Source organism: Equus caballus, chromosome 4, assembly GCF_041296265.1.
Source record: "Equus caballus isolate H_3958 breed thoroughbred chromosome 4, TB-T2T, whole genome shotgun sequence".
NCBI lineage: Eukaryota > Metazoa > Chordata > Mammalia > Perissodactyla > Equidae > Equus > Equus caballus.
In genome coordinates, this window is record NC_091687.1 from 3,321,423 (window position 1) to 3,347,031 (window position 25,609).

At 42.4% G+C, this 25,609-nt stretch overlaps 1 protein-coding gene and 1 long non-coding RNA gene across 6 annotated transcripts in view; one reads left to right on the top strand and one right to left on the bottom strand.

Moving 5' to 3' along the window:
• Nucleotides 1–12,363, bottom strand: part of PTPN12 (protein tyrosine phosphatase non-receptor type 12) — an 89,247-nt gene extending 76,884 nt beyond the window's left edge. For both annotated transcript variants that reach the window (XR_002807302.2, XM_023638824.2), the window contains exon 1: nt 12,152–12,363. Coding sequence is in view for 1 of the 2 variants with exons in the window: in XM_023638824.2 (XP_023494592.1) it covers nt 12,152–12,250 (99 nt within the window). In the remaining variant the exon portion in view is untranslated. The remainder of the gene's footprint in view (nt 1–12,151) is intronic.
• Nucleotides 12,364–13,030: 667 nt separating this feature from the next.
• The window catches only part of LOC138923868 (uncharacterized), a 90,274-nt gene continuing 77,695 nt past the window's right edge, over nt 13,031–25,609 (top strand). For 2 of the 4 annotated variants that reach the window (XR_011438084.1, XR_011438082.1), the window contains exon 1: nt 13,031–13,140. This is a non-coding gene — a long non-coding RNA (uncharacterized lncRNA). Of the gene's footprint in view, nt 13,282–25,609 lie in introns of all 4 variants that reach the window. The other 2 variants (XR_011438083.1, XR_011438081.1) reach the window with 1 other exon arrangement.

Genomic DNA, 25,609 nt, shown 5'->3' on the forward strand with positions numbered 1-25,609 from the left:
CTAACCGTCTAAGAACTATACAGAGAGAGTACTACTTTATATATACAGGATAAAGTAAAATGACCAGATTTAAGAACAATGACCACATGGCTGGAATCTGATTTTAAAAAGATCATTCATACCAACTAAACCATATATTGTAAACTGTATCATAATAATGAAACATCAAAACACCCCTCACCAAAACATTCAGGAAGGCACAGGCCAATTCCACAGTCAGCTCACGCCCAGCACGGGAGCAGCTCTCCCTTTGGGAGTTCCCTCCTATTATCTGGGTATACGGGTTTGGCCTATTTTATACATTGCCTCCCCGTTCCTCTCTCTAAAGCCTACATGTAGTTCTCATCTCTATGTCTTTGCAAGTGCTGTTTGCTTTCTATAACTGAACTGCCTTTTATCCTAGTCCACCTGACAAGCTCTTCAAGGCTCAGCTCAAATGTGGCCTCTTTGCTGAAACTGTCCGTGTCTACCCAGGCAGACTCAGGCTCTCCTGCCACCATGGTTTAAATCTGGAATACACTTCCATTAGAGTAATACGACATCTTGAGTAACCTCTGAGGACCTTCCACATACTGTGTAAGGAGCTTGACATAAATACTAGCCTGACCATGGTCCTTCCAGGTAGATATTCTATCTCCAATGTTCCTAGATAACCTGCTTCTAATCAGAGCAAGGCCAGGACAGAAACTAATCGCTGCATGGCTCCAAAGCTCCTTCTCTTTCCGCTAGTCCAGAGGGAGGAGGTTTTTGGAACCCAAGCCCCTTGAAAATCTAAGAGCTAGGAAGCTTCTTCACATCCCCAACCCCTGCCCCAAATGGGCTTACACGCAAAATACCCTGGATAATTTGAAAAGGGTTTAGACTCCCTGAAGCCCGCCCACTGGCCCCAGGAAAAGTCCCTTTTGCTTCTCACAAGTCTGTTCACACTCAGTAAACTTCTTGAGAGAATCGCTTGTCGTACGTTCAGTGGCCAATTCTAAACACAGTGCCTGGGGCATAGTGGGCACACAATGAATATCTTTTGTCTGAATAGCGAAAAGTAGGAACTAGGGAAAGATGACATGGTCACATTTCTGCCTTCCTTCAGAGCCTGCCTGCGTAGATACTCAAACGTTGTCAAATGGCTTTTCAAATGCAGATTACATCTAAAACAAAGTTCTTACAGGAAATGTAGATATTAGCATACATCCCAAAGCTTCTGAGATTAACATGATCCATATTCCACATTCTAGGAAAAACTTTTAGGCAGCAACTACTTATATCTGCCATAAGCCAGTTCAAGGACACTATAATATTGTGCAAATATAAACGAGATTTTTGTGTGATTTCAGAGGGAAAGAGATACTTGTCAAGGCTTGACTGCATAAATCTAAAAAGTTTAAATACTACAGGAAATATGAAATGCTGGGAGGAGGTCAACTCCTATTTGGAAGAGACTAGTGATTTGGAACAACTGCGTCTCACTGGACTTGCCTTATCAAGTCTTCAACTCAAATCTAACGGAAGGGTTTTTGCCCATGGGATTAAAAATCAAATTTTACAATGGAGAATGAGTGCTTTAAGACAAACTGGGTTAAAATACTGATGCCAGAAAGTGAGACTTAATTACATTTTTGCTTCTGAGCTCGGAGTGAACACGGTAAAGTCATTCTACCTTTTTAGCGTTCTGATCTTCAAAGTACTGGTGTATAAAATAGGCACGTCTTCTAAGAAAGGGAAGGAGCATGTTCAACAGCACAACAGCAAGATCTCATTCACTCCGTGGGTGTGTTCAAGGACAAGAAAGAAAAAGCTTATTCCAGGGGGAAGAGAGGATCCGTCCTGCAGAGGACAGGACTTTAACGCTGGAAAGGTAATGTGTCGAGACTATGATAAGAAGGCTCTGGAGGGGCAGGCTCCATGGCTTAGTCATTAAGTTCAGCGCACTTCGCTTCAGTGGCCCAGGGTTCACAGGTTTGGATCCTGGGCACAGACCCACACCACTTGTCAGCCATGCTGTGGTGGTGACCCACAAACAAAACAGAGGAAGACTGGCACAGATGCTAGCTCAGGGTGAATCTTCCTCAGACAAAAACAAGGCGGCTCTGGAATGCCAGGCTAAGTACAGACTTTACCAGATTGGCTTGTGATTCTCAACTGGGGCAAAAGTTACAAAATTAGGGGATAGGAGAAAGGGAAATTAGGAAGACAGGCATACAATTTCAGTTTGAAAAAAAAGCAGAACTTGGATCTGATGCTCTGAACTGGCCTAGACATTTGAATTTGCAATAATTTCAGCGGCCATTAAAGGGAGCCTTGAGGTCTTTTCTTGAATTTATGTTTTGATAATAAAATTGAGACCATGTTTCCAATATGGTCTTATATAAACGTATGAAAGAAAACACAGAACTAAGAAGCAACGCTGGGAGTCAAATCCGCATGTCCTGATTTTACCGCCAGTAAGCTGCCCATTATCCCACAGATGCCAACACTTGAAAGCGGTATTTTAGGAAACTGAGTATCATGTGGAATGGCTTGGATGAGGCAAGGAACTAGAGGCAAGAAGAGGACAACAGCTATCGCTGTAGTCAATCCCAAAACACCCACAACCTACAAGATACCCCTATTTTTTAAGAGACGTCAGTGACATGATATCTGGATTTTATTGATGAAATCTTAAATCAAAAGTCAAAAAAAGTGAATAACTTACTAAAATTAATATTCTCAGATAATGTCCCCAAAGTATGATTCGTGGGGTGGGGGACACATAGTAGTTATTTAAGGGGCTCCCTGAATCCTTATGCACACCAACCAGTGTCCAGGGACATATATGTACTGTACTATTTTTCTTTTATGTAGAAGATATTATAATAAAATAACACTTATTTAAAAGTTTTATTGAATTCAGTCTAGTACTTTATCCTGTATTTTCTTTTTCACTGAATATGAAAATACAACCACAGTTGTGTAAGCACACCTGTGTGCACAGGAGGAGTCGTTCTCAACCTGGTCTGAGACAAGCCTCTCGGATCATTGGAAGAAACCACCTGAGAAATAAATCTCTGTCCTACAGCATCAAGCTCGCCTGCAATTTCTCTCACATAACAGCCACTGACGCCTATTACTGCCAGGTAGTGTACTGGGTAATGTGGAGACAGAGATAATGGGGTCCCAGGCTCCAGCCTCGGATGCTTTCAGTCTGGGGAGGTCAGAAATGCAAATGTTTATGAATCTAACAAACTGAGTGCTACAGAAACACAAGTGTTTAACATACCAACCAAAAACTGTTAATCTAAACGTTACTGTCTTACTTCCAGTTTCAACCTTTCAAAAACCTATTTCAAACTAAATGTCAAATACTGAAGGGAAGAAAGGTAACGATATTATACAAGTAAATACAGTAAAACATGCTTGAGAATTAACACTTGAGGTAAATTTTTAGTGTGCTGTGTTAGTGAGCCATGTCTGGAGAGTTACTTAGAAGTTCACTTCCACTGGTGAAGCTAAGTAAAATATAAACCTGTTTGGCTGGACGCCCATCAAAGGATAGGTAAGAAAATCTTAACTAAACCAGTGGCACTGGGAAAGCACTGAGATTAGCTCAAATGCAAGGACTGAAAACACTTCCCATCACTCTAGCTTTGAAAGACACGTTGACATACAGCACCATCTACATAAACTTAGTGAGATATTTTATTTATTTATTTATTTATTCATTGAGGAAGATTAGCCCTGAGCTAACTACTACCAGTCCTCCTCTTTTTGCTGAGAAAGGCTGGCCCTGAGCTAGCATCCATGCCCATCTTCCTCTACTTTCTATGTGGGACGCCTACCACAGCATGGCGTGCCAAGAGGTACCATGTCCACACCTGGGATCCAAACCTGCGAACCCCGAGCCCCCGAGAAGTGGAACGTGCAAACTTAACTACTGAGCCACTGGGCTGGCCCCTACTGAGATTTATTTTAAAACCTACAAGCCAGGACGGCTGGAGGCGCAGTGGTTAAGTTCGTGGGCTCTACTTCCGTGGCCTGGGGTTTGCCGGTTCAGATCCTGGGTGTGGACATACGCAATGCTTATCAGGCCATGCTGTGGAGGCGTCCCACATATAAAGTAGAGGAAGATGGGCACGGATGTTAGCTCAGGGCCAGGCTTCCTCAGCAAAAAGAGGACTGGTGGCAGATGTTAACTTAGGTGCCAAACTTCCTCAAAAAAACCCACCACCAACAACAAAACAACCCTACAGGCCCATCACAAGATATCACGTCACACCCACTAGGATGGCTATAATCAAAAAGACAGACAGTAACAAGCATTGGTGAGGGTGTAGAGAAATTGGTGGGAATGTAAAATGTGCAGCAACTTTTGGATGACAGTCTGGCAGTTCCTCAAAATGTTAAGACATAGAGTTACCACATAGCCCCATAATTCTACTCCTCGGTATATACCCAATATAATGGAAAACACACATCCTAACAAAAACTTATACACAAACATTCACAGGAACGTTATTCGTAAAATAACACCAAATCTTATATTATATTTAATGTATTATTGTATAATACAAAATATTCCAAAAAGCGGAAACCCAAATGGCAGTCAACAGATGAATGGATAAACAAAATGTGGTATTATCCATACGACACCCTATTATTCAGTCATAAAAAGGAACGAAGTACTCCGATCTATGCTACAACATGCATCAACCTTGCAAACACTATACTAAGTCAAAGAAGTCCGTCACAAAACACCACACAGTGCATGATTCCATTTATAGATCACGTCCAGAATAGGCAAATCTATGGAGACAGAAGGTAGATCAGCGGTTGCTTAGGGCAGGGGGGTGGGAAACAACTGTATTAATGGGTATGGGGTTTCTTTTTGGGGTAATAAAAATTGATTGTGGGAATGGTTGCACAAATTTGTGAAAATACTAAAAACTATTCAATTGTACAGGGTAAATGAATGAATTTTATCTTAGGCGAATTACATCTCAATAAAGCTGACATTACTTTTTAAAACACCTAAAAGGCAAAATATTCAACAGTTTAACAAAGAAAATTTTTACACTCATCTAGTCTGTGCACATAAGACCTTTCCAGGCTTTCAGTCTTTCCTCCTCTACCGTTTTCTAACATTTCAAATCCAAATTTAAATCAAAAACTTTAGAGATCTTATTTAACCAAAAGACAAGTTTTTGTTATCTGTCTTTTAAAACTATCTTTAAACAGCAATCATTTCACAAAAGATGTACACATAAATAAGAAATATATGGAAAATACTGTCTCTATCTTATCTTTTTTTTAAAAAAAGCAGAGGGTGGGAGGGGAGCATCCCTTCAATCTGCGTCTTCCTTTAGCTTCTGCGATCTACTTTCCGAATGTTAAAGTAAATGGAAGGAATTTATACGCACTTCACCTACTTTCTCCTCAACCCACTATAATCTGGCTTCTTCCCATACCCCAACCTCAAACTGCTTTTTCTAGTCACCAAATCACTCCTACTTGGCAAACAGAATGGGTACTTTCTCAACCTCACCTTACCGGTCCTCCCAGAATTTCTGACTTTGGTAACCACTTTCTTGAAACTCTCCCAGGCTTTTCTGACATTCTCTGGTTTCCCTTCGCTCCTCTTGGACCACACCTTCTCAGGAAGAATCACCAGCGCTTCCTTTTGGGTTGCTCTTTAAATGCTGATGCTTCTCAAGCTAAAGCTGGTCAGTCTATATGCCTGTCTGAGTAAGCTCATTCACTCCCACGCTTTCAACTACCTTTTACATGCTTCTATTTGTCCTTAATGCCATCAAGTCCCAGCGCCCCCGAGGACAGCAGAGCAGAACCCTGCCCGGTCTTTTTACACCATCCTCTCCCCTGGTCTTCTGGCGCTCTATAGACAATGCTCTCCTGCAGTTTTTTCAGAGGTGAGTGGCCAGGTCCTTCTTCCTAGCCTGTCTAGTCTGGAAGCTGCACTGAAACCTGTCCATCACCGGTGTCCCTGCTGGTATTTGAAACACCAGTGGCACAGCTTTCATCATCACAGCACCATGCAGCCTCCATACTATGACAAATGATAGGCAGGCGGTGTGGTTCGCTGACTGGGAAAGGGGAAACGAACCCAGGCCTCGGCGATGAGAGCTCAGAAGCTTAACCACTAGACCACCAGGGCTAGCTGCATGCTTGTATGATGACTCCCAAATCTTTAACTCCATCCCATCAGCTCTCTTGAGCTCTACATTTCTAGTAGATGTCTCAGAGGCACCTCAGTTTTAACAGGTTGAAAACTAAACTCCTTCCCTTCTCCCTTGAAATTTCCTCCCACCATCTTCTGCTTGGTCCCCTCTGCTGTTTCTCCTCCGTTCCTCCTTACCCCACCAAATGGTACCTTCTAACTTGGGTGACAGGATACCAAGCTAGAAACCTTGAAGTCATACAACAATACTCCTTTCTCCTTTACTACCCACATCCAGTGAAGCAATGAGACGCCCTCCATAATCTAACGATGGGAAATCGTTCTTAGATCCTTTATATACTCTCTATTCCCATCTTAGTTTAGTCAGGTCCTCGTATCTTCCTGCATTTCAACAGCTTCCAGAATGCTCTCCTTCATCTGCTAATCCAGCCTTCACACTGCCATCAGAACCAACTTTCTACAACGCAAACTGTCCAGTGACTGCTTACCTGTCAGTGGCTCTCCAGAGCCCCACAGCAGTGTTTCCACCAGAACCCAGCTGAATGATATGACAAGACTCACAGTAACGCAGGCTGGGGTGAGGGTGGCGTAAGTGGGGAGACACTGCTGCAGTGTTTAGCTAGCATGTCTGTTTTCTTAATACCTGTCCACTTTCCCTGTGACTCACAGTTGTAGTGCAGAACTGTTTAAAATTACCATTACTGACCTATAGAATTAAATACAGCATAGATGGGGCCAGCCCTGTGGCCAAGTGGTTAAAGTTCCCCATGCTCTGTCTCGGTGGCAGGGGTTCACATCTTGGGCATGAACCTGCTCCACTCATCAGCCATGCTGTGGAGGCATCCCACATACAAAATAGAGGAAGAGTGGCATGGGTGTTAGCTCAGGACTAATCTTCCTCAAGTAAAAAAAAGAGAAAGACTGGCAATGGATGTTAGCTTGGGGATAATCTCCCTCACCAAAGAAAATAATATATATATATAGCATAGATGCAAGAACCTTCACAATCTGACCCTTATCTAACTTTCTCATCATCACCTTCAGCTTTTACCATGAAGTACCTCACTGGTTCTCAAAGTATGGTCCAGGGATGGCCCACTGCCAGACCATTTCAGAGTCTATGACGTCAAAACTCTTTTCCTAATAATACTAAGTTATGTTTCCTCATCTGCAAGTAAGAGAATGCACGGACCTTAATATGATAATCTTTTTTCACTTTCATTCTCTTAGAGTGTACGGTGGAGTTTTCTAGAAGGTATGTGACACATAGTACCATGTGAAATGTGTCACTGCAGCAGTACGAATGCAGTGGATAGAGAATCCCGCTCTCTTCTATTAAGCCAGACATTAAAGAAATTTGCAAAAGCTTAAAAATAATTCTTCTTACTATTTCTTTGTTTTGAATAATAATTATTTGTCACAAAATATAGCATAAAAATTAATATGGAATGGCCTTATTATCATTATTTTAAAGTGAATTAATTTTTTAAAAATATTTGTTTTAAAACAAACAAAAGCTCTCTGGGGTCCTCAATAACTTTTGTCGTCGTCGTTGTTAAAGCTTGGCACCTGAGCTAACATCTGTTGCCAATCTTTCTTCTTCTTCTCCCCAAAGCCCCCAGCACATCATTGTATAATCTAGTTGTAGGTCCTTCTGGTTGTGGTTTAAAACCTCCATCCTTTTGCGTGGTGATGTGCCTTCCACCACTAGCCTGGTCCCAGCCACCTCTGGGACCTCAGATGCATCCTGGAGAAACAGGATAAAAAGAAGAGGTTTTGAAGTCAGGTAAGATACTTGGCTTCTCAGAGCGTTTTTCCTCATCTGTAAGATACAGGTGATGGCTGCCTCATAAACTGCTGATATGTTAAATAAGACAGAGTGTAAAGCATATGGCACAGTGCTTAGCATACAGTACGAATGAAAAATACTAATTTCCTTTCTACTTGAAATAATTATAAAGTCACTAACATTACTGTAGTAAAATAAAAACAATGTAACAATTATTTAATCATAACAAAGCAAGCAAACTGGTGGTCTTGAGCAGTTCTGTCAGGGTTACTATTCATAGAACAGATGGTTTTATATCATAAATCACCAGAAACGCATAACTTCTACAGTAGTTCTGTGGTTACCTTTGACTGATAAATTAAGTTCAAATTAATTTAAAATATCAGTTATATTAAATACCATTTTGACAGAGGATGCCTTGCTATTATAACCCAGTTTAGAGTTAGAAAAACTCCATAAATCCTCTTCTCCCAGTGTTTCACAAAAAAGTAGTATAATTCACACCTCTGCTGCGCCCTGTTTTTTAAATACTCCACTGAGTCCACTTACTAAATTTTTGTTTTCACCTTCCTAAGTAGAGAGAGAACCGGTTTTTAAGCTGAAACTGCCATATGTTCTCATAGCTTAAGTGCCATCTTTTATCATTTTTTTATATACAAGTGTGTAATGCACATTAGATAAACGTTAGCCTGATCAGAATAAATCTACATCTTGTTTCAACACTTTAATTAGACATGATATAGCTCTAAAAAGCCGAAGAAAACAAAAAGCCTAGATGCCTTTCCTTCTATCTCTAGTTATCTGGAACTGACTATATTAATTAGCCATATGAGAATATAAAAACCTTAGCACAATAATTTGTTAGATGATGACCCTAAATATTAGTCCCATATTTCAGGCCTGGGAAGCAGGTACATTTTCCTTCTTTTAAAGATGAGAGAACTCAATCATCTCATTTTCTTTTAAGTGGCCTGCTCAAGGTCAGACAGCTAGCCAACAGCAGAGATGGGAGTAAAACCCAGGTCTGTCACACACGAATCTGCACCACCCTACCTTGGGAATTCGCTCGTCATGATCACTGCCTGCCATCTTGTAAAGAAGATGAAAAGTTGAGATCAAGTTCTGGATCGGCCTCAAATTAGCTGATTAACCTTCACCACGTAAGTAATCATGTCAGCGCCATAGCACACACCATCTCGATACCTTAGTTTGCTCCCCTTTGAGAGGATGGGGGGCACCATAGGCTAAGCCCAAGAAGAGACAACTCACAGAACAGTTAATGACAGGAGGAAAAATTTTACCTTCACTAGTCATCAAGAAATTCAAATTGAAAGAAGATATCATTTTTCCACCACCAAATTATTGAAGATCAAGGTAATTATTATAGGAACACACACATTACTGACAGTTTTATAAACTGACACAACTTCTTCAACAAGTTACCTGCAAACATAGATTAAGTGTTTGTATGCTTTTACCCAGCACTTCCACTACTGGAAAATATCTTACACAATAATCAAAAATAAAGAAGTTTTATGCATAAATGTTTATTACAGAATTAAGATACACAACAGCAGAAAATAAGTGTCCTGAACATTCAAACATAAGGAAATGGTTAAGCTATAAAATAGTCACCAGGTGAAATATTACAGTCACTTAAAATTATTTTACAAATGAAAAACATTAAAACATTAAATTGAAAAAACCCCCAAGAATATAAAATGGTATGCGTAGTACATATGGTCACAGAGAAGCATTGAAACACTAACGGAGAAGGCCTTTGGGTGATGAGACTATAGAAAGGCTGGACAGAATAATGGAAAGAGCAGTGGAGATGCCCACTCCACTTTCCTAAAGGTAAGGCATGATCAATTATTCCTCTATAATTTATACATTTAAAATAATGTTATTACTTTATAATTGAATAGGGTCCTAATAGCTAGTTTATCTCTAAGGCTCAGTTCTAAAATGCTAAAATTTAAAAATGCATGTTTTAATCCACATCAGAATTTAAAAATAACAGAAGTCAGAATCTATCAGCTGATCTATTCTCTTTCCACAGCAGAGGGGACATCGTTTCCCGCAGCTTTCCAGTCAAGGGAAAAAGCAGCACCACCTAGCAGCCTTAATTATAGCTATTGCTTATCAAGTCACGGAATAAAAAAGCAAGCACTATAAAAGAACAGCTTTAGTCATCAAATCTCGAATGCAGAATCACCTAGCTATCTCTAGGTATTACAGGAGAAAAAGGAAACTCATTTAGTCCTTGAGAAATGAAATCTCCAAGAGGAATCCCTGACTCACCCCGAAAGCATGAACCCTAAGGCTACTTTCCCAGTACAGAAGTTCAAAGACTGGGCACCTGTCCTGATGGCCTGCATCACCCAACAATGCTCTTTCCTGACAGGATATGACCAGGGATAACAAGATGACTAGCATGCAAACCAGAAGTGGCCAGGGACCACATCACCTCTCCTTCTATAACCAAAATAAAACCGTATAAGACGTGTTTCAAATATTCTAACTATTTTCTTCTACTTTTGCTAGAGAGCAGTAAAAAGGGGACTCCATGCAATTCTTCTAAGTGACATCATTCAAAAGATACCAACACAATCAAAATTCTCAACAGTAAGATGGGAAAACGTCCTCTCTTTTCTTTACCCCTCTGAGATCAAAAAGTAATTTTTCAAAAATACATAGGCTAAATAGCGAGAGAAAACGCTGGAAATAAGGCACAGATTATTTAACCTATATTTGTCCGTTTTCAAAAGATACTCACAAAACCTTACTCCTATCCTCTATTATTGCTCTGGGAGGCGGGAACCACAAAGCTCAACACTACTGGATAGTAGTATTAATTAATAATACTGGAAGGTCAAGGACCTACTTTATAAGCTGTTAACAATTTTAACGCTAAAGCTTGACTACATCTTAGTCTCTTTAAAATGTGAAAAAGAACTGGAGCACTAAAAGTTATTTCACCTGTACCTTGTAAACAAACTGCACTTGGAAACAAAAACGAGCCAATGTGTGCCGCTCATTCATTTTTCACGGACATTAACTGTGTCTCCTTTTCACAATCAAGAATTTCGGAGCTAAGTGATTATTCCTGGCGGCGCAGCTTGCCCAGGGGCACAATCTTCCCTCGCTGATTTCCCATCCCCAAACCCCGCCAAGGCTAAGAAGCAACCACTTCCCAAAGTCCCACTTCCTTTTCCATTCCCCAGACCTCCAGGGTTTCCAACGCCCCAGTCTTGCGCAACATCCGTAGGAGCAGCCGCCGCAACCACCGCCTCCTAAGCCGGGAAACAACCCGAAAGGGAACATTGTCCAGCAGAAAAATAAAGGGGGGGGGGGGCACGTAGGAAGTCGACTTCTGGTCCCACGCCTTCGGACCTGACCCCCTCGGGGGGATGTATCGAGAGCAATTTCACGATCAGGACTTTTACCCTCCTCTCCAGCCCGCCTGCACCGGCCGAGGGCGGAAAGGGGGGCGGGGGGGCTGCGAAGGTTATCTCCCAGCCCGGGGCTGCGGCCGGCCCGTCGCCTCCGCCCCACCAGGACTATTGTTCCCAAGTTCCCCACCCCCACCCCGGATAGGAAGTGATAGTCACATCCCCTCCGCCCTCCGCAGGAGCCCCGGGAGCCGGAGGAGCTGCCTCCGGGATGACCCCTCCGCGCACACCCTCGCCCGCAGCCCCTCGCCCTGCAGGCGCGCTGACCCCTACACCATCTCAGCGCCGAGCCTCCGGGGACACGACACGGGACGAGGGGACGCGGGAAGGAGGCAGACCACCAGACTGCTCACGGACACCCCACTCCCAGGCGCGCGCGAGCCCCAGCGCCAAGCCAGGGCGGGGGGGCGTGGGTCCCTCCCGCCGCCCCCCGCCGATGCCCACCTCCCCGCCCGGGCGCCCCCCGCCCCGACCCCCCGGAGGGGCAGGCTGTACTGAGGCGGGGGGCAGCAGCCGAGCCCCGGCCCGGCAGACAATAGGGGGGCGCGGGCGGCTACGGCTGCGGGCTCGCCCCGGCCCGGCGGCTGCTCCCCCTGCGCCCCGGGCGCTGCCGAGGGGCCGCGAGCGCGGGCGGCGAGGAGGCCGAGGCGGCGGCGCCCCCCGCAGCTCCGGAGCCCCGCGCCCCCGCCCCTCCCCGCGGCCGCACACAAAGCGCCGGCGGGCCAGCAGGCGAGCACTCACCATGAAGTCGCGGGCGAAGTTGTCCTCCCCGTTGTGGTCCGGACTCTTCATGGCCTGGACCCTCTGGATGAATTTCCTCAGGATCTCCACTTGCTCCATCCTCCCGCGGCCCCCCGCCCGCGGCCGCGGCCCCGCGCGCCGCCGCCGCCGTCCGCCCGCCCGGCGCAGAGCCCGCGGCGTCCGCCCCAGCTCGCTCCCGGCCCGGCCCGGCCCCCGCCTGCCCCGCCGACCCGCCGCTCCTCCTCCCCCGCGCCCGCCGCGGCCCGGCCCGGCCCGGCGCCCGACGCCGCGCTCCCACCGCGCCAGGCGAGCCCTGCGGCTAGTGCCGACCCCAGCCCCCCGCCGGCTCCATCCTCTTCCCCGCCCTCCTCCTCCTCCGCCGCCGCCGCCGCCTCCGCCTCCTCCTCCTCCTCCTCCTCCGGCGGAGACGCCGCCACCGCCTCAGGAACCCGGCTCTCCGCTCGCCCTGCCCCCTTCCCGGTTCCTCCTCCCCGCCCCCCCGCTAGCCGCCGCGGCCGCCGCTCCCCATGGGCGCGCCCCCGCCGCCGCCCGCACGCGCGGCCCCGCGCCGAGCCGCCCCGCCCCGCCCCGGGCCCCGCCCCCCGGCCGCGGCCCGCCGACCAATGGCTGCGAGGGCCTTCGGCTGTGGGCGGGGCGACTCGGCTCCACTTCCGGGGCGTGGGCGCGCCCGGGAAGCTTGGAGCGCTGAGCCGCGCTGGGAGGGGGCTTCGACTCTGAGCAGGGCGGACTCTGGGCAGAGGAGGAGGGTTTTAGCTGGAATGCGAAGTCTCGCCGCCCATTCGTGGGAAAGGCGTCTTTCCAGAGTGCTCCCGCGCCACCGCCAGCCCAGCCGCGCGCTGGGACTACAAGTCCCAGGAGGCCAGGAGACTGAGGCCGGCAGGAGTCCAGGAGCGGGGGCGGGACTGGGCGGTGGGGGGAAGAGAAGCATGCTGGGAACTGTAGTCGTGTTGTCTCCACGTTAGCAGCAGGTATGTCTTCATCTTCCTGATGGCTTGCGGAAGGTTGACACCAGTTAGACCCTGGCACTCCTGGGAGTGGCTGCGGCCGAGAGAAATGGAACTCTGCTTGAGTGAAAGGACTTTTGTTTTTTGCAAATCCGTCTAAACCCAGTGAGTGAGCGCCAGAGATTGAGAGTGCGTCCTAATACATACCACGCATATGGTGGGGGCTCGGTATTTGCGGAATTTAAGGGAATTTGCCTTCTTGCCTTTAGATTTCGAACTGAATAATAGACTTTTCTCTATAGAATGGATTTCATAAATCACTACACATCTTGCACATCTTCTAGTAATCAGAACATCCGTGCTAGTCTCATTCACCATTTTACAAAGAGATCTGCCCAAGGTCTCCCAGCATATTAGCAGAGCCAAACCAAAACCCAAATTCTTTTTCTTTCGCTACAACACCATATCGCCTCTCGCTAAGGAACGTAAACTTGTGCTAATGTGACAGAAGTGAAAGATTTGATCCGTGGTCTTATTTTGGTCACTTACACTCACAAACAACATTTTTTTACAGATCAGATTGGTCAGAGAATTTGATAAAATAGGAAATATCAATGGTAGGCCCCCTATTCCCAGATGAACTTTTACAAGCACCATGGAATACAATGATAAAACTCTTAAAGAAAATAGGTGTGGGTAACAAAATACAATTTGTTTCCTCTTTGTTTTAAAGGAAAATATTTCTCTTTAAAGTCATACTAGTACGTAGCCATGCACTCATCTCCTCAGAAATATGTGCCCTTCCAAATCTCTTCCTGTGCATCTAGACACATGTATGTGCATGTAAAAAGATACAGTTTTCTGTATTTTAAAAATTCACTTAGAACAATAGTTTAATTTTTAAGGTAAGCTTTATTTGAAACGAGGGTCTGGAGTATTTTACTTTAATCTGATACTGAGACTCGGTTTCACTGGGTGTGAAAAAAGGTCAGGATCTGGGCTTGATCACCTACCAATATAGCTCTCTCTCGGTACTCCTCTTCCTACAGAATTAGGAGAGAAGTTAGACCGTTAGTAAAGAAATGGCCAGATGACCAGGAGTGCCTCTACTTTTGCTAAGTCAAAAGAATGTACAAACCGGACGGTGATTAATAGAGACTATATGCTAGACAAGTTGTGTACCCGTCTAGGGACAGTCTGGTGGCAAGTGTTACTTGTTTTGAGTTATTGAACCCTATCTTGGCCAGTGTTTTTGCAGTCTTATTTTTTTTCTCTCTCTTATTGGCAAGCTTCTCTCTTTCTTGCAACACCTGAGTGCTTTTTGAATTCTCAGCGGCTACCTTTGGCGTCTCATGTAGGTTAGAGAAAACCAATGTGAAGTATCTTTATGGATTTCAAATCTTTTGGAAAGATTTAGCAGTGCTTTCCTCTTTTTAATATATTTAGGTTTTGTTTTCAATCTACAGATATTTTTTGAGCACCTCAAAGTATGAGGGGTTGTGCTATGTGTGTGTGTGTGATACAAAAATTTTAGGGAAGCCTTCTTCTAAAGCTTATGGCTTAGCTCAGGAGACAGGAAAAACAATGAACTCTTAGTTACTTTGAGTTGATAAATGCCAAATGAGTGAGACACACAACGAGCGGTTTAACAATTCTGAGAAGAGACAATTGTGAACTGGGTTGTGAGCATGAGGTGGTCACAGAGGACCTTGAAGGATAAGTGAAATTAGATTTGAACAGGAAGAAGAGCTCCCAGGCAAGAGAAGGGATGGAACAAAAAGCATGAAGAGGGCAAAGCAGAAGTTGGAACTCGTGTACATGTGTGAAGGCTCTAAAGTAGACTGGGACCCAACTCTGGAGAGCATCCAATGGCTGGTTAAGGATTTGGACCTGCTACTCTTGGCAGTGGGAGCCATCAAAGATTTGTCAGTCTAGAATTAAAATTAATGAAAATTAAGAAAATATTAATGTGGGATAAATTGTGAATTAATAATGGGAGAGAATGGAATGAGAGATATTAGAAGCCAATACATGAAGCAACAAAAGCTGAAACTAATATCGTAGCACTGGTATTACAAAGACACAGATCGAGGTGAGAGAGACTGAGGGAACTCACAGAACTAGCGACTAACTGGCTTAGTAGGCAAGAAAGAAGGTAGAATAAAAGATGGCTGAAATGTCCAGGCTGGAAGAGGTCAGAAAGTGTGACGGAACACAAGACTGTGCATGGTCTGACAAATGGGGACCTTCATACACAGGTGGTGAGAGAAATTGGCATAACATCTTTAAAAGCAGTTTGGCCATAAATGTATCAAAATGGAAACGCCGTGCATGCTTTGACTGAAAAATTTATAGATAATATTTATAGCTGTGTGCAAATATATATGCTTATTGCAGCCTCATCTGTAATGGCAAGAGTGGAAACAATGTACCTGCCTATCGAAAGAGCCATAGTTAAAAAACAAAGTCACATACATACAATTAAGTTCTATGAAGCCAATAAAAGAGGGAAAAAAAAATCTATACATGTTGATGTAGAATAGGCCCCACAATTTACTTATTAAATGAGAAAAGCTTGGCACAAATTGTGTTTTTGGTATTCTTCCATTTACGTAAAATGGAATGTGGATAAAATGCTTGAACATACAAACAGTTTTTCTGAAGGATATTTCAAAAATTGTTAGCTGTGGTCGCTTCTAGGAGGGCCTCGAGAATCTTTGGTAGAAAGGAGACAACTCCCCTTGTGTATACCTTTTTATATTCTGAATATTTTACCATGTGCGTGCATTACTTTTCCAACAAAATTAAATCTATTTAATTAAAAAAGTTTTAGACTTTCAGTCTAGATGATAGGAAGAATGGCAATCTCTTTAATAGAAACATGCAAATAAAGAAAAAAGGAAGCAGATTATGTTTGGGAAATTTTTTAAATAGCACGGGCTGAATCCCACCTACTTACATCACAGTTCTTTTTTTTTTTTTTTTGAGTTATTTCATTGGGGTCATAATGGTTTATAACATTGTGAACTTTCAGGTGTACATTAGTGTTTATCGGTTTCTGTATAGACTGCAGCGTGCTCACCGCCAATAGTCTAATTTTTATCCGTCACCAGACATATGTGCCCCTTTACCTTTTTCGCCTACCCGCCAACCCCCTTCCCCTCTGGCAACCACAAAATCTGTTCTCCTTATGCATGTGCGCCACAATTCTTTAGGAACTTGACTGCCCTGCCCATCCTGGGCCACAGCTGAGGGTTTGGGCACTGGACCCAAGTTAACCTAATCCATGTAGGCTGGCCAGCGACCTGTGGCCTGGTGTAGGACCATGGTGTGGGCCAGTCACTGGCTTCTCACTGATAAGGAATCCGAATTTAGAAACCTAGAGAGAGGAAGTCATTAAGCAGAAGAGCAGAAGCTGAATGCCATGGGGTAGAATTAGTGATTTGGCAGGCTGAAGCCTTGTGAGAGAGGAGAAAGTGTAAAGAATCTGGGTAGTCGGGAAAGGGGCATTAAGCGGGCATGCGGAGATATGCGGAGATGTCGCGGTGTGACCCACATGGCCGTGGGAGACATGGGGAGAGTTCCTGCAGCAGCTTGACTTCCTCCTGATTTTCCAGGACAGCTTCGGCTGACATTTATTCCATAAATAAATTTGGCTTTTCCTGAAACAGAATAGGGCACTAGTAAAGAGCATGGGCTCTGAAGTGAGGGAAGGTTCAGAAGCCCGCTCCATGTCTTGCTCAGGGCGAGCCGCTTCAGCCCTCTCAGCTTCAGTTTCGTCTTCCAGGAAAGCCGCCTGGAGCTGTGTTTAAGAGGCGTGTTTCAGAATTAGCGTGCTACACGTTACACTTGCTCGTGGAATAAGAACTGGTCACACAAACAATGAATGAGTGATTTTGGACCTTTTGCTGTCTTACCTCCTGCCTCTTCTTCTTTAGGCTCTTTTCCTCCTCACTAGCCACCTTCATCCAGATAAATGCATGAGGAGCGAGAAGAAAGCCAAATGCCGTTTTCAAAAACCTGTCTTCTTAGGACTTCTGTGAAGGTCTGAGTGAGAGTTAAAACTAAGAATCTAAAAGAGGTTTCAGGATTATCTACCTGTTCATATTCACAGTATCTCTTTCCTCCCTAGCTCAGGTAATAATAATGCTTTATATCTATATTTTGAGGTATTTTTATATCTATTCTCTCAAAAAAGCTACCTTTGTTACAGCTTTCATGTCATGATAGCTCTTTGTGAGTTCTATTTTTTTTAACGACTCTGGGAAGTCATTTGCTATCATTGTCCTCATTAATAGATGGAAAACTAAATAAAACACGGGAGTGAATGTGACCAGCTCATCTATAAAAAAAACAAGTGTCAGGTGCACGCCCAGAACCCACAGCTCCTGAGTTGCCAGCTTGCTGCATGAACCACTGAGTCACACCGCCTTTATACCTGGTGTAATTTAAGAGAAGCCACAGATGAAGTTTCAAACCATTCCTGAGATTCTCCCAAAGTAGAATTTCTGATATAACCTGTCATTTCCTTCTGCTTCCCTCAGTCCTCTCTCTAGCCTAGGACTGAAGGACTCATAGCTGGGCAGTTATGGGAAAGTACATAAGGAAGAAGGGAGGGAAATTCTTCTCTAGTTTATTTCTGGCATCCCTTACTCCCTCATTCCTAGACCTAGTCTCAGCAGAAAAGCTGTTGACCATTTTTTAATCTGCGAGTTTAATGCTGAAATATGTAATCCAATAGGTAAGGAACTGGGGGAAAAAAGAGCATAACTTTCTAGTCTAGAGTATCATACAGTTTTTAGAAGAAAAGCATATAAAAATGGAGAGATGCTGGAAAGAGTGAAATTTCTTTAATACTTCATATATTTCTAAAGCTAATATTTCAGAGCTTTCTCGTATAATACACTCTGTTTATTCTCATAACTCTACCCTAAAATAGGTAGGCCCAGGATTATTATCTCCATCTTTATAGATAGATGTCTTAGAATACTAGTGGGAATAATGATGCCTAAGCTGAGAGAAATTAATTGATTTGTCCGTGGTCATCTAGATGGCAGAACTGGAACCAAAACCCACTCAATAAAAACCGCAGAGAGTTACACAACAAAGACTAAGTGGTGTAATAATAAATTACTGCAGGAGAATGCAGTAATTAAATCCACCGTCTTCTCTGACTTCTCTAGCTCATATTTCTTGTGCTGTTTCATTTAACATTCAAAGAAAAATTAAAGTTTTATAAATAATTTCAAAGTCAAGTACTATCTGAGCGTTTAACTAAGGATCCTTCAGCATGATCATGTTTAGTTTCTGTATTCACGAATGGACCGTTAACAAGGGCTGTGAAATATGATTGCACCGTATGAAATCCATCCACTATGTTGGTTGGGGTCATACCCAACTATCAGCAAAAAACCCCCAAACAAAACAAACAGAAATCCCTTTCCTTCAGTGACTGTTAATGTTTTAGGTTAAAAATAAATTGTGATTCTATTTATATGAGGTATCTGAAGTAGTCAAATTCATAGAAACCTAAAGTAGAACAGTGGTTACCAGGGGCTGAGGCGATGGTTGTGGAGTTTCAGTTGGCAAGATGGAAAAGTTCTGGAGATCTGTTTCACAGCAACGTGAATAAGTTAACATCACTAAACTGTACCTTTAAAATTGATTCAGAGGGTAAATTTTGTGTTATGTGTTTTTTACAATATAAGTAAATAAATAAGTAACCTTTATTGCTTGGGATGATGAACAAGTACTGGCGGTGGGTAGTGGTGATGGTTGCACAATAAGGTGAATGGACTTAGTGTCACTGAACTGCATACCTAAAAATGGCTAAAATGGTAAATTTTATGTCAGGTATATTTTACCGCAGTAAAAAAATAAATACGTTGTATTTGAAGTACCAATGTGATTTTACCTTTTTGTTGCATTCACTATTCTGTGAAAATCTTTGCGTTTCATGTTTCTGCCTAGGCCACTATAAAGCTAAGATTTCTTTGAGCCTCTCAGTTGTTCAGCCATAGTAAACATAAATAATTGGTGTTGTTAGGGAACTATTCAAGTCCAAACTAAAATCTATAGAGGGATGGGGGCCAGCCCTGTGGCCAAGTGGTTAAGTTTGCGCGCTCCGCTTCAGCTGCCCAGGGTTTCACTGGTTCAAATCCTGGGCGCAGACATGGCACCGCTTGTCAGGCCACGTTGAGGCAGCGTCCCACATGCCTCATCTAGAAGGCCCACAACTAAAATATGCAGCTGTGTACCGGGGGGCTTTGGGGAGAAAAAGGAAAAATAAAATCTTTAAGAAAAAAATCTATAGAGGGAAATTTCATTTCTAAGACTCATCATAACGTTATGTAAATATCTTCTAATGCCTGTAAAACTCCACAAGGCACCTTACGTGCGTGCGTTTTAAGTTTCGCGCGGTGAAATCGTTGGATGATTACTTTGCCTCGTCAGTGACTATCACATGTCAAGATGCCCATTTTGTAGTATTATTCATATTCATCCTGTAGTTGAAAATTTGTTCAAAGGCATTTATTATTTTTCTTAGCTTTCAACTAATAAGCATTCATGGTTTTAAAATTATTTTTAAATTTCCTTTTAATACACTCTGCCAGTTACTTTCTAAAAGTAAACTTTAAAAATAGTTTACTTTAAACTTTAAGGTATATATTTCCTTCTTTTTCAAAGAAATGAGGCTATGTAATTTATAAAGGCAATTATTATCTACTCCCTCCTTATCGAGTTTTTTGTAGTTTTCTGGTGAAATATTTGCTTATATCTTTCTTTAATAGTGTCATGTCTCCTAGAGATCTTTCATTTCTTTTTCCTAGTTCAATGTTTGCTATTTGATGTTTCTTCAGTGGATTCCAGTTTGTTCTCTTTCTCTGCTCATCCCAGACTGATCTTTCTGTTGCATGTTCCATGAAGACTGTTTTAAGTACATTCATAATATGTCACAAATCCAGTATCGTGTCATACTGATGGTACTCTTCAGTGGTTTTATTTCTGATGAGCCATTTGTGACACAATATTAACTATGCAATGATTTTAACAGTCAAACTTTTTAATTGTGGATTTGGGGGGTGAGGGGTGGAGATTTATGATTTCCACTAACGCCCTCGAAGCTGCCTGGGCAGCCCTTTTATTCATTCTTGGTCAACTCCCATGGCTCCTCCAAGCCCTCCACCCCACTCCTGGTTCCTAGAGAAAGTAGGAGTTACGAAGTTTCAGCTCACTCAGTCTCTCCGCTTTCCAAGTGAAATTTGGAGATCACAGATTTACCCCTGTACTTATTTGATTCTCTCCAGTATGAGGATTCTTAATCCTTTCCAAGGGTAACTCCTCGCCCTGTCGACCTTCTCCATCCTATTGTATCTCTTCCTAGTTTTGCTGTACAAATATCTCCTCTCTTTTGTCTATCTTCAGTCTTTCCCTCGCCACTGCCTCCTCTATCTTCTAAAACGCTCAGGCTCCCACAGGCTGCTACCCAGGCCCTTCTCTTGTCACCCACCACTATCTGTCTAGCGGCACGTTTCTCATGAAAGGACCTCCTCCCTGCCAGATCTCATGACCTCCTAGTTTACATCCTACTCTACTTTTCCGCAGCATTTGACCCTTTTCAATAAATACCCTTCCTTCTTGAAATTCTCCCCTTAGTTTCATTTTTAAATTGAGGTGAAATTGACATATCACGAAATTAACCATTTTAAAGTGAACAATTTAGCGTCATTTAGTACATTTACAATGTTGTGCGACTACCTTCTCTATCTAGTTCTGAAACATCTTCATGACCCCGAAAGGAAACCCTGGACCCGTTAAGCACTTCCTCCCCACTCCACCATCCCCCAACTCCTGGCAACCACCAATCTCTATGGATTTACCTATTCCAGATATTTCATATAAATGGAATCATACAATATGTGACCTCTTGTGTCTGGTGGCTGTCATTTAGCACAATTTTTTGTTGTTTATTTCAAATCCTAATATTTTGCCATATTTGCCTCAGATTTTAAGTAACAAAACATTACGGATAGAATTGAGATGCCTTTGTAGTCCTTGCCTACCCTCCATCCCTGGAAATAACTATTATCTTGGATTTAGAATTGTTTTGTTCCAGTGTTCAATGTTATGTTGAGTGGTGTCTTGCTTTTTAAAAAAAATTATGGTAAAAAACATGTAATGTAAACGTTAGAATCTTAGCCATTTTTAAATGTACAGGTCAGTAATGTTAAGTATACAGTAGTATCCCCTTATCCATGAGGGATGTATTCCAAGACCCCCAGTGGATGCCTGAAACCTCACATAGTACCAAGCCCTCTAGACTATGTTTTTTCCTATACATGCATGTTTGAGACGTGACAGCAAAATGAATTTCTTTTTCCTTCTTCACAGTTTCACTGATAGAAGATTTGTCCTTACCAAAGATCTTAGCAACCTCAGCATATGATTTTTTTTCCTTCCTTAGTAAGTCGAGAACTTTCCCCTTTTTACTTAAAGGAAGCACTTTATGGCTTCTCTTTAGCAAACTCGAATTGCCAACCTTACTACTCTTGTGCTTTGGGCCCAATATTAAATAAAATAAGGGTTATTTGATCACAAGCAATGCGATATCGCAACAGTTGATCCGAAAACTGAGTTGGCTACTAAGTGTCTAATGGGTGGGTAGCAAATACGTGGACACACTGGGCGAAGAGATGAGTCATGTCCTGGGCGAGATGGAGTGGGATGGCAAGAGATTTCATCATGCTACTCAGGAGAAGCACAATTCTGAATTTATGAATTGTTTTCTCTGGAATTTTCCATTTATATTTTTGGGCTGTGGTTGACCGTGGGTAACTAAAACAGCAGAAAGCAAAACCGTGGATAAGGGGGGACCACTCTATTCGCAGTTTTGTGAAACAGATCTCCAGAACTTTTTCATCGTGCAAAACTGAAAATCTATACCTATTACTCAGCAACTGCCCTTTTCCCCTTCCCCACAGCTCCTGGTAACCGCCATTCTACTTTCTGTTTCTATGCATTTGATTACTTTAGATACCTGATGTAAGTGGAATCATGCAGTATTTGTTTTTTTGTGACTGGCTTAATCCACTTAGCATGATGTCTTCAAGGATCATCCATGTTGTAGCATGTGACAGGATTTTCCTTCCTTTTTTAAGGCTGAGTAGTATTCCATTGCACGTATATACATTTTGTTTATTGATTTATTGATGGGCATTTGGGCTATTTCCACCTTTTGGCTGTTGTGAGTAGTGCTGCTGTAAACCTGCATGTCCATGCATTTAGAGCAATATCGCTAGGTCATATGGTAATTCTGTGTTCAACTTTCTGAGGAACCACCAAACCATTCACCGCAGTGGCTGCACCATTTCACATTCTCACCAGCAATGTACAAGGGTCCCAGTTTCTCCATGTCCTTGCCAACACTTGTTATTTTCCTTAAAAAAATTTTTTTTCTTTGTAAAATTTTTGGCTGTCCTAGTGGGAGTGAGGTGGTACCTCATTGTGGTTTTGATTTGCATTTTCCAAATGACTAATGTTGAGCATCTTTTCATAGGCTTGTTGGCCATTTGTATATCTTCTTTGGAGAACTGTCTATTCAAGTCCTTTGCCTATTTTTTAGTTGGGTTCTTAGTCTTTCGTTGTTGACTTGTAAAGGTTCTTTATATAGTCTGGATATATGTATGATTTGAAAATATTTTTTCCCATTTGGTAGGCTGTCTCTTTCTTTGGGTTTTAAAACTCTACTCTCAGGCTGGCCCAGTGGCATAGTGGTTAAGTTTGAATGCTCCGCTTTGGTGGCCTGGGGTTCACAGATTCACATCCTGGGTGTGGACCTACACACCACTCATCAAGCCATGCTATGGCGGCATCCTACGTACAAAATAGAGGAAGATGGCCACAGGTGTTAGCTCAGGGCCAATCTTCCTCACCAAAAAAAAAAAAAGAAGAAGAAGAAGAACCTCAAAAAGTAAAATAAAATAAAACTTTACTCTCTGCTATTTTCCTTCCCTCTCTCTTTCAAACAGTAAATTTATTCAGTGGAATAATTTTGAGCACCTGGTATATTGTTAGGTACTGTTTTAGGTACTCGCAGTAAAAATACAAATATTATTTACTCTTTTACACCTTTTGTTTCTTTCACTGTCTTCTGTTTCTTTTAATGCCTTAATATGATCATTTTCTGGAGTTATGTTGCAGTCTCTATGGAGGCTTCCTGTCCCCTTTTTGTCCCAGAAAAAGCCTATTTAACCTTCAGAACCCAATCTGAACATCCGTCCTCTGGGAAGTATCTGTGATTTCAGCAGGCAGAATGAATCACTTCTTCTTTGCTCACATAGCACTTGATATATTTAATACAGTATTCTAGTCTTTACATTGCTTTCTAATTTTTTGTTTATATGTCTAGGATGTGAGCTCCTTAATGTGGAGATCTTACCCTCAGAGCTAACAAATCTCTCCCAAGCTCCTAGGAAAAGTCTGGCACACAGCAGTTATTCAACAAACATTGAATGAATTATCAGGCCCTGGATGTTTTTTTAACTTTTGTTATGGAAAAATTTAAATTTATACAAAAGTAAAGAGAATAGTGAAATGAATCACCTTCGGTTCATCAAATGAATTACGCACCATTTGGCTTTGACGATTATAACTTATTATTTCATCTCAATCCCTTCCACTTCCTCTCCCTACTGGATTATCTTGAAGCAAACCTCAGAAATCATTTCATTCATAAATACTTTTCTAACATTTTTAAGGGAAAGATTTGAATGTTAAAAATATAATATTACTGTACCTGGGGTCAACTAACCAGGGCCCTCAATTAGCCATCCACCAATTTTAAGAGAACAAATCATAAGAAATTGTCTGCAATCTCAGACCTTAAAAGATTCAACTTAGTAGGTTCTGGTCTTAAAACAAAGCCAGCATAATCTCCTGAATTTCTACACTTGAAAAACTCTCAAATGACAAACTCTCAAATGACACTGAGCTTAATGTATTGCAAGATCTAAATTATCAAAGAAATAGCCAAGATAAAATATTTTACTTAGGCAAGAAATACACTTTTTTGTGGTAAAGTTTAAAAAAAAAAACAACACTTTTTTTGAATCTCATTTCACCAGAAAGTAATGCTTCATTATATTTAAATATGAAATGACACAGCTAGAACCCCAAAGTGTTTTCAGTTGCATTGAACAATGAAGTAGTATTCTATGAGTATTGCTAAGAGTATTGAAAATTACTGCCGTTTACTTCTTTGAATCTAATAACAATTTTTTGAGCTCTTTCTGTTTCTTTCATGTCCCTTGGGGGCTCTGTTTGAAACTGATAAAGATCTGTTCTCATGCACTTTGCGGCTACCCTCGGCCAAGCCACTATCATCTCTCACCTGCCTTTTTTGATAGTCTTCTAAGCGGTCTTTCTGCATCAGCTCTTGCCCGCCTCTGTCCCAAAGGTCAGAACAATCCTTTTAAAACATGTCAGATCACATGACTCTTCTGCTCCAAACTCTCCAGTGGCTTCCCATCCCACTGAGACAGGACGCAGTATTCTCCAGGGGAGTGGTATCGCTTACTAGGGTGTGTTTTGGAAATGCGTGGGGAGCCTTTCTGAATGTACCGTGATTGAGTGGCATTTAGCATCTGGGAGCCTGGGCTGCTAGTCCATGCTCCAGATTCCCTCGTTATGAAGAATTGTCTCTCATCCTGCATGGCATTTTTTTTAAATCAATTTTTGAAGTGTAGTTTATATAAAATAAAACGCGCCATTTTAAGTGTGCAGTTTGATGAGCTTTCACAAATGTGTACACCCATGTAACCGCCACAACAATCAAGGTATGAAACATTCTCATCACCTCAAAAAGTCCCCTCATGTGCCTTCTGCATGACTTCCAAATGTCCTTTGGACCTTCTTGAAGGTGAAAAACCTGTTTATAATGATCTGAGCCTGGAACCTAACTCCATTTATACATAAAGACAAAATATATTTTTGCACGGTTTTAACGTGCAACTTGATTTTCCAGAAACGCAACTGTCATGTAAATTGAGGGAAGATGATACTCTGTTCAGAATTTTACCAGAGGTTTGCTGTTTCGGAAAATCGTGTCAGAGACGGCGTCAGCATCGCCATTTGTAGCATCTGAGTTTCCAAGGGAACACTCCTCTATCAGTCTGCATTTGTAGCTGTCACATTTACAGTGATTTTACGTGAAGGTGACATATTTCATTGTCTCTTACAGTGTTCGTGTCTGAACACTTATGTATTGACATAGATATTATTTTATTATAAGTAACTTTTACTTATTTCTCATTTATATTACAGGTCCGGCATTATGGTAGTTCTTTTGGAGTTAGGTGTGTGGATAGGTTGTATTATCTGTGAGGTTAATTTCAGGATAGTAAGGGAAGAGTACAAAATATTTGTTATAGAAATGGAGCACTGGGCCTGTCAGGTTAGAGAAGCACTGCATTATACATATTATACATTCAGATCC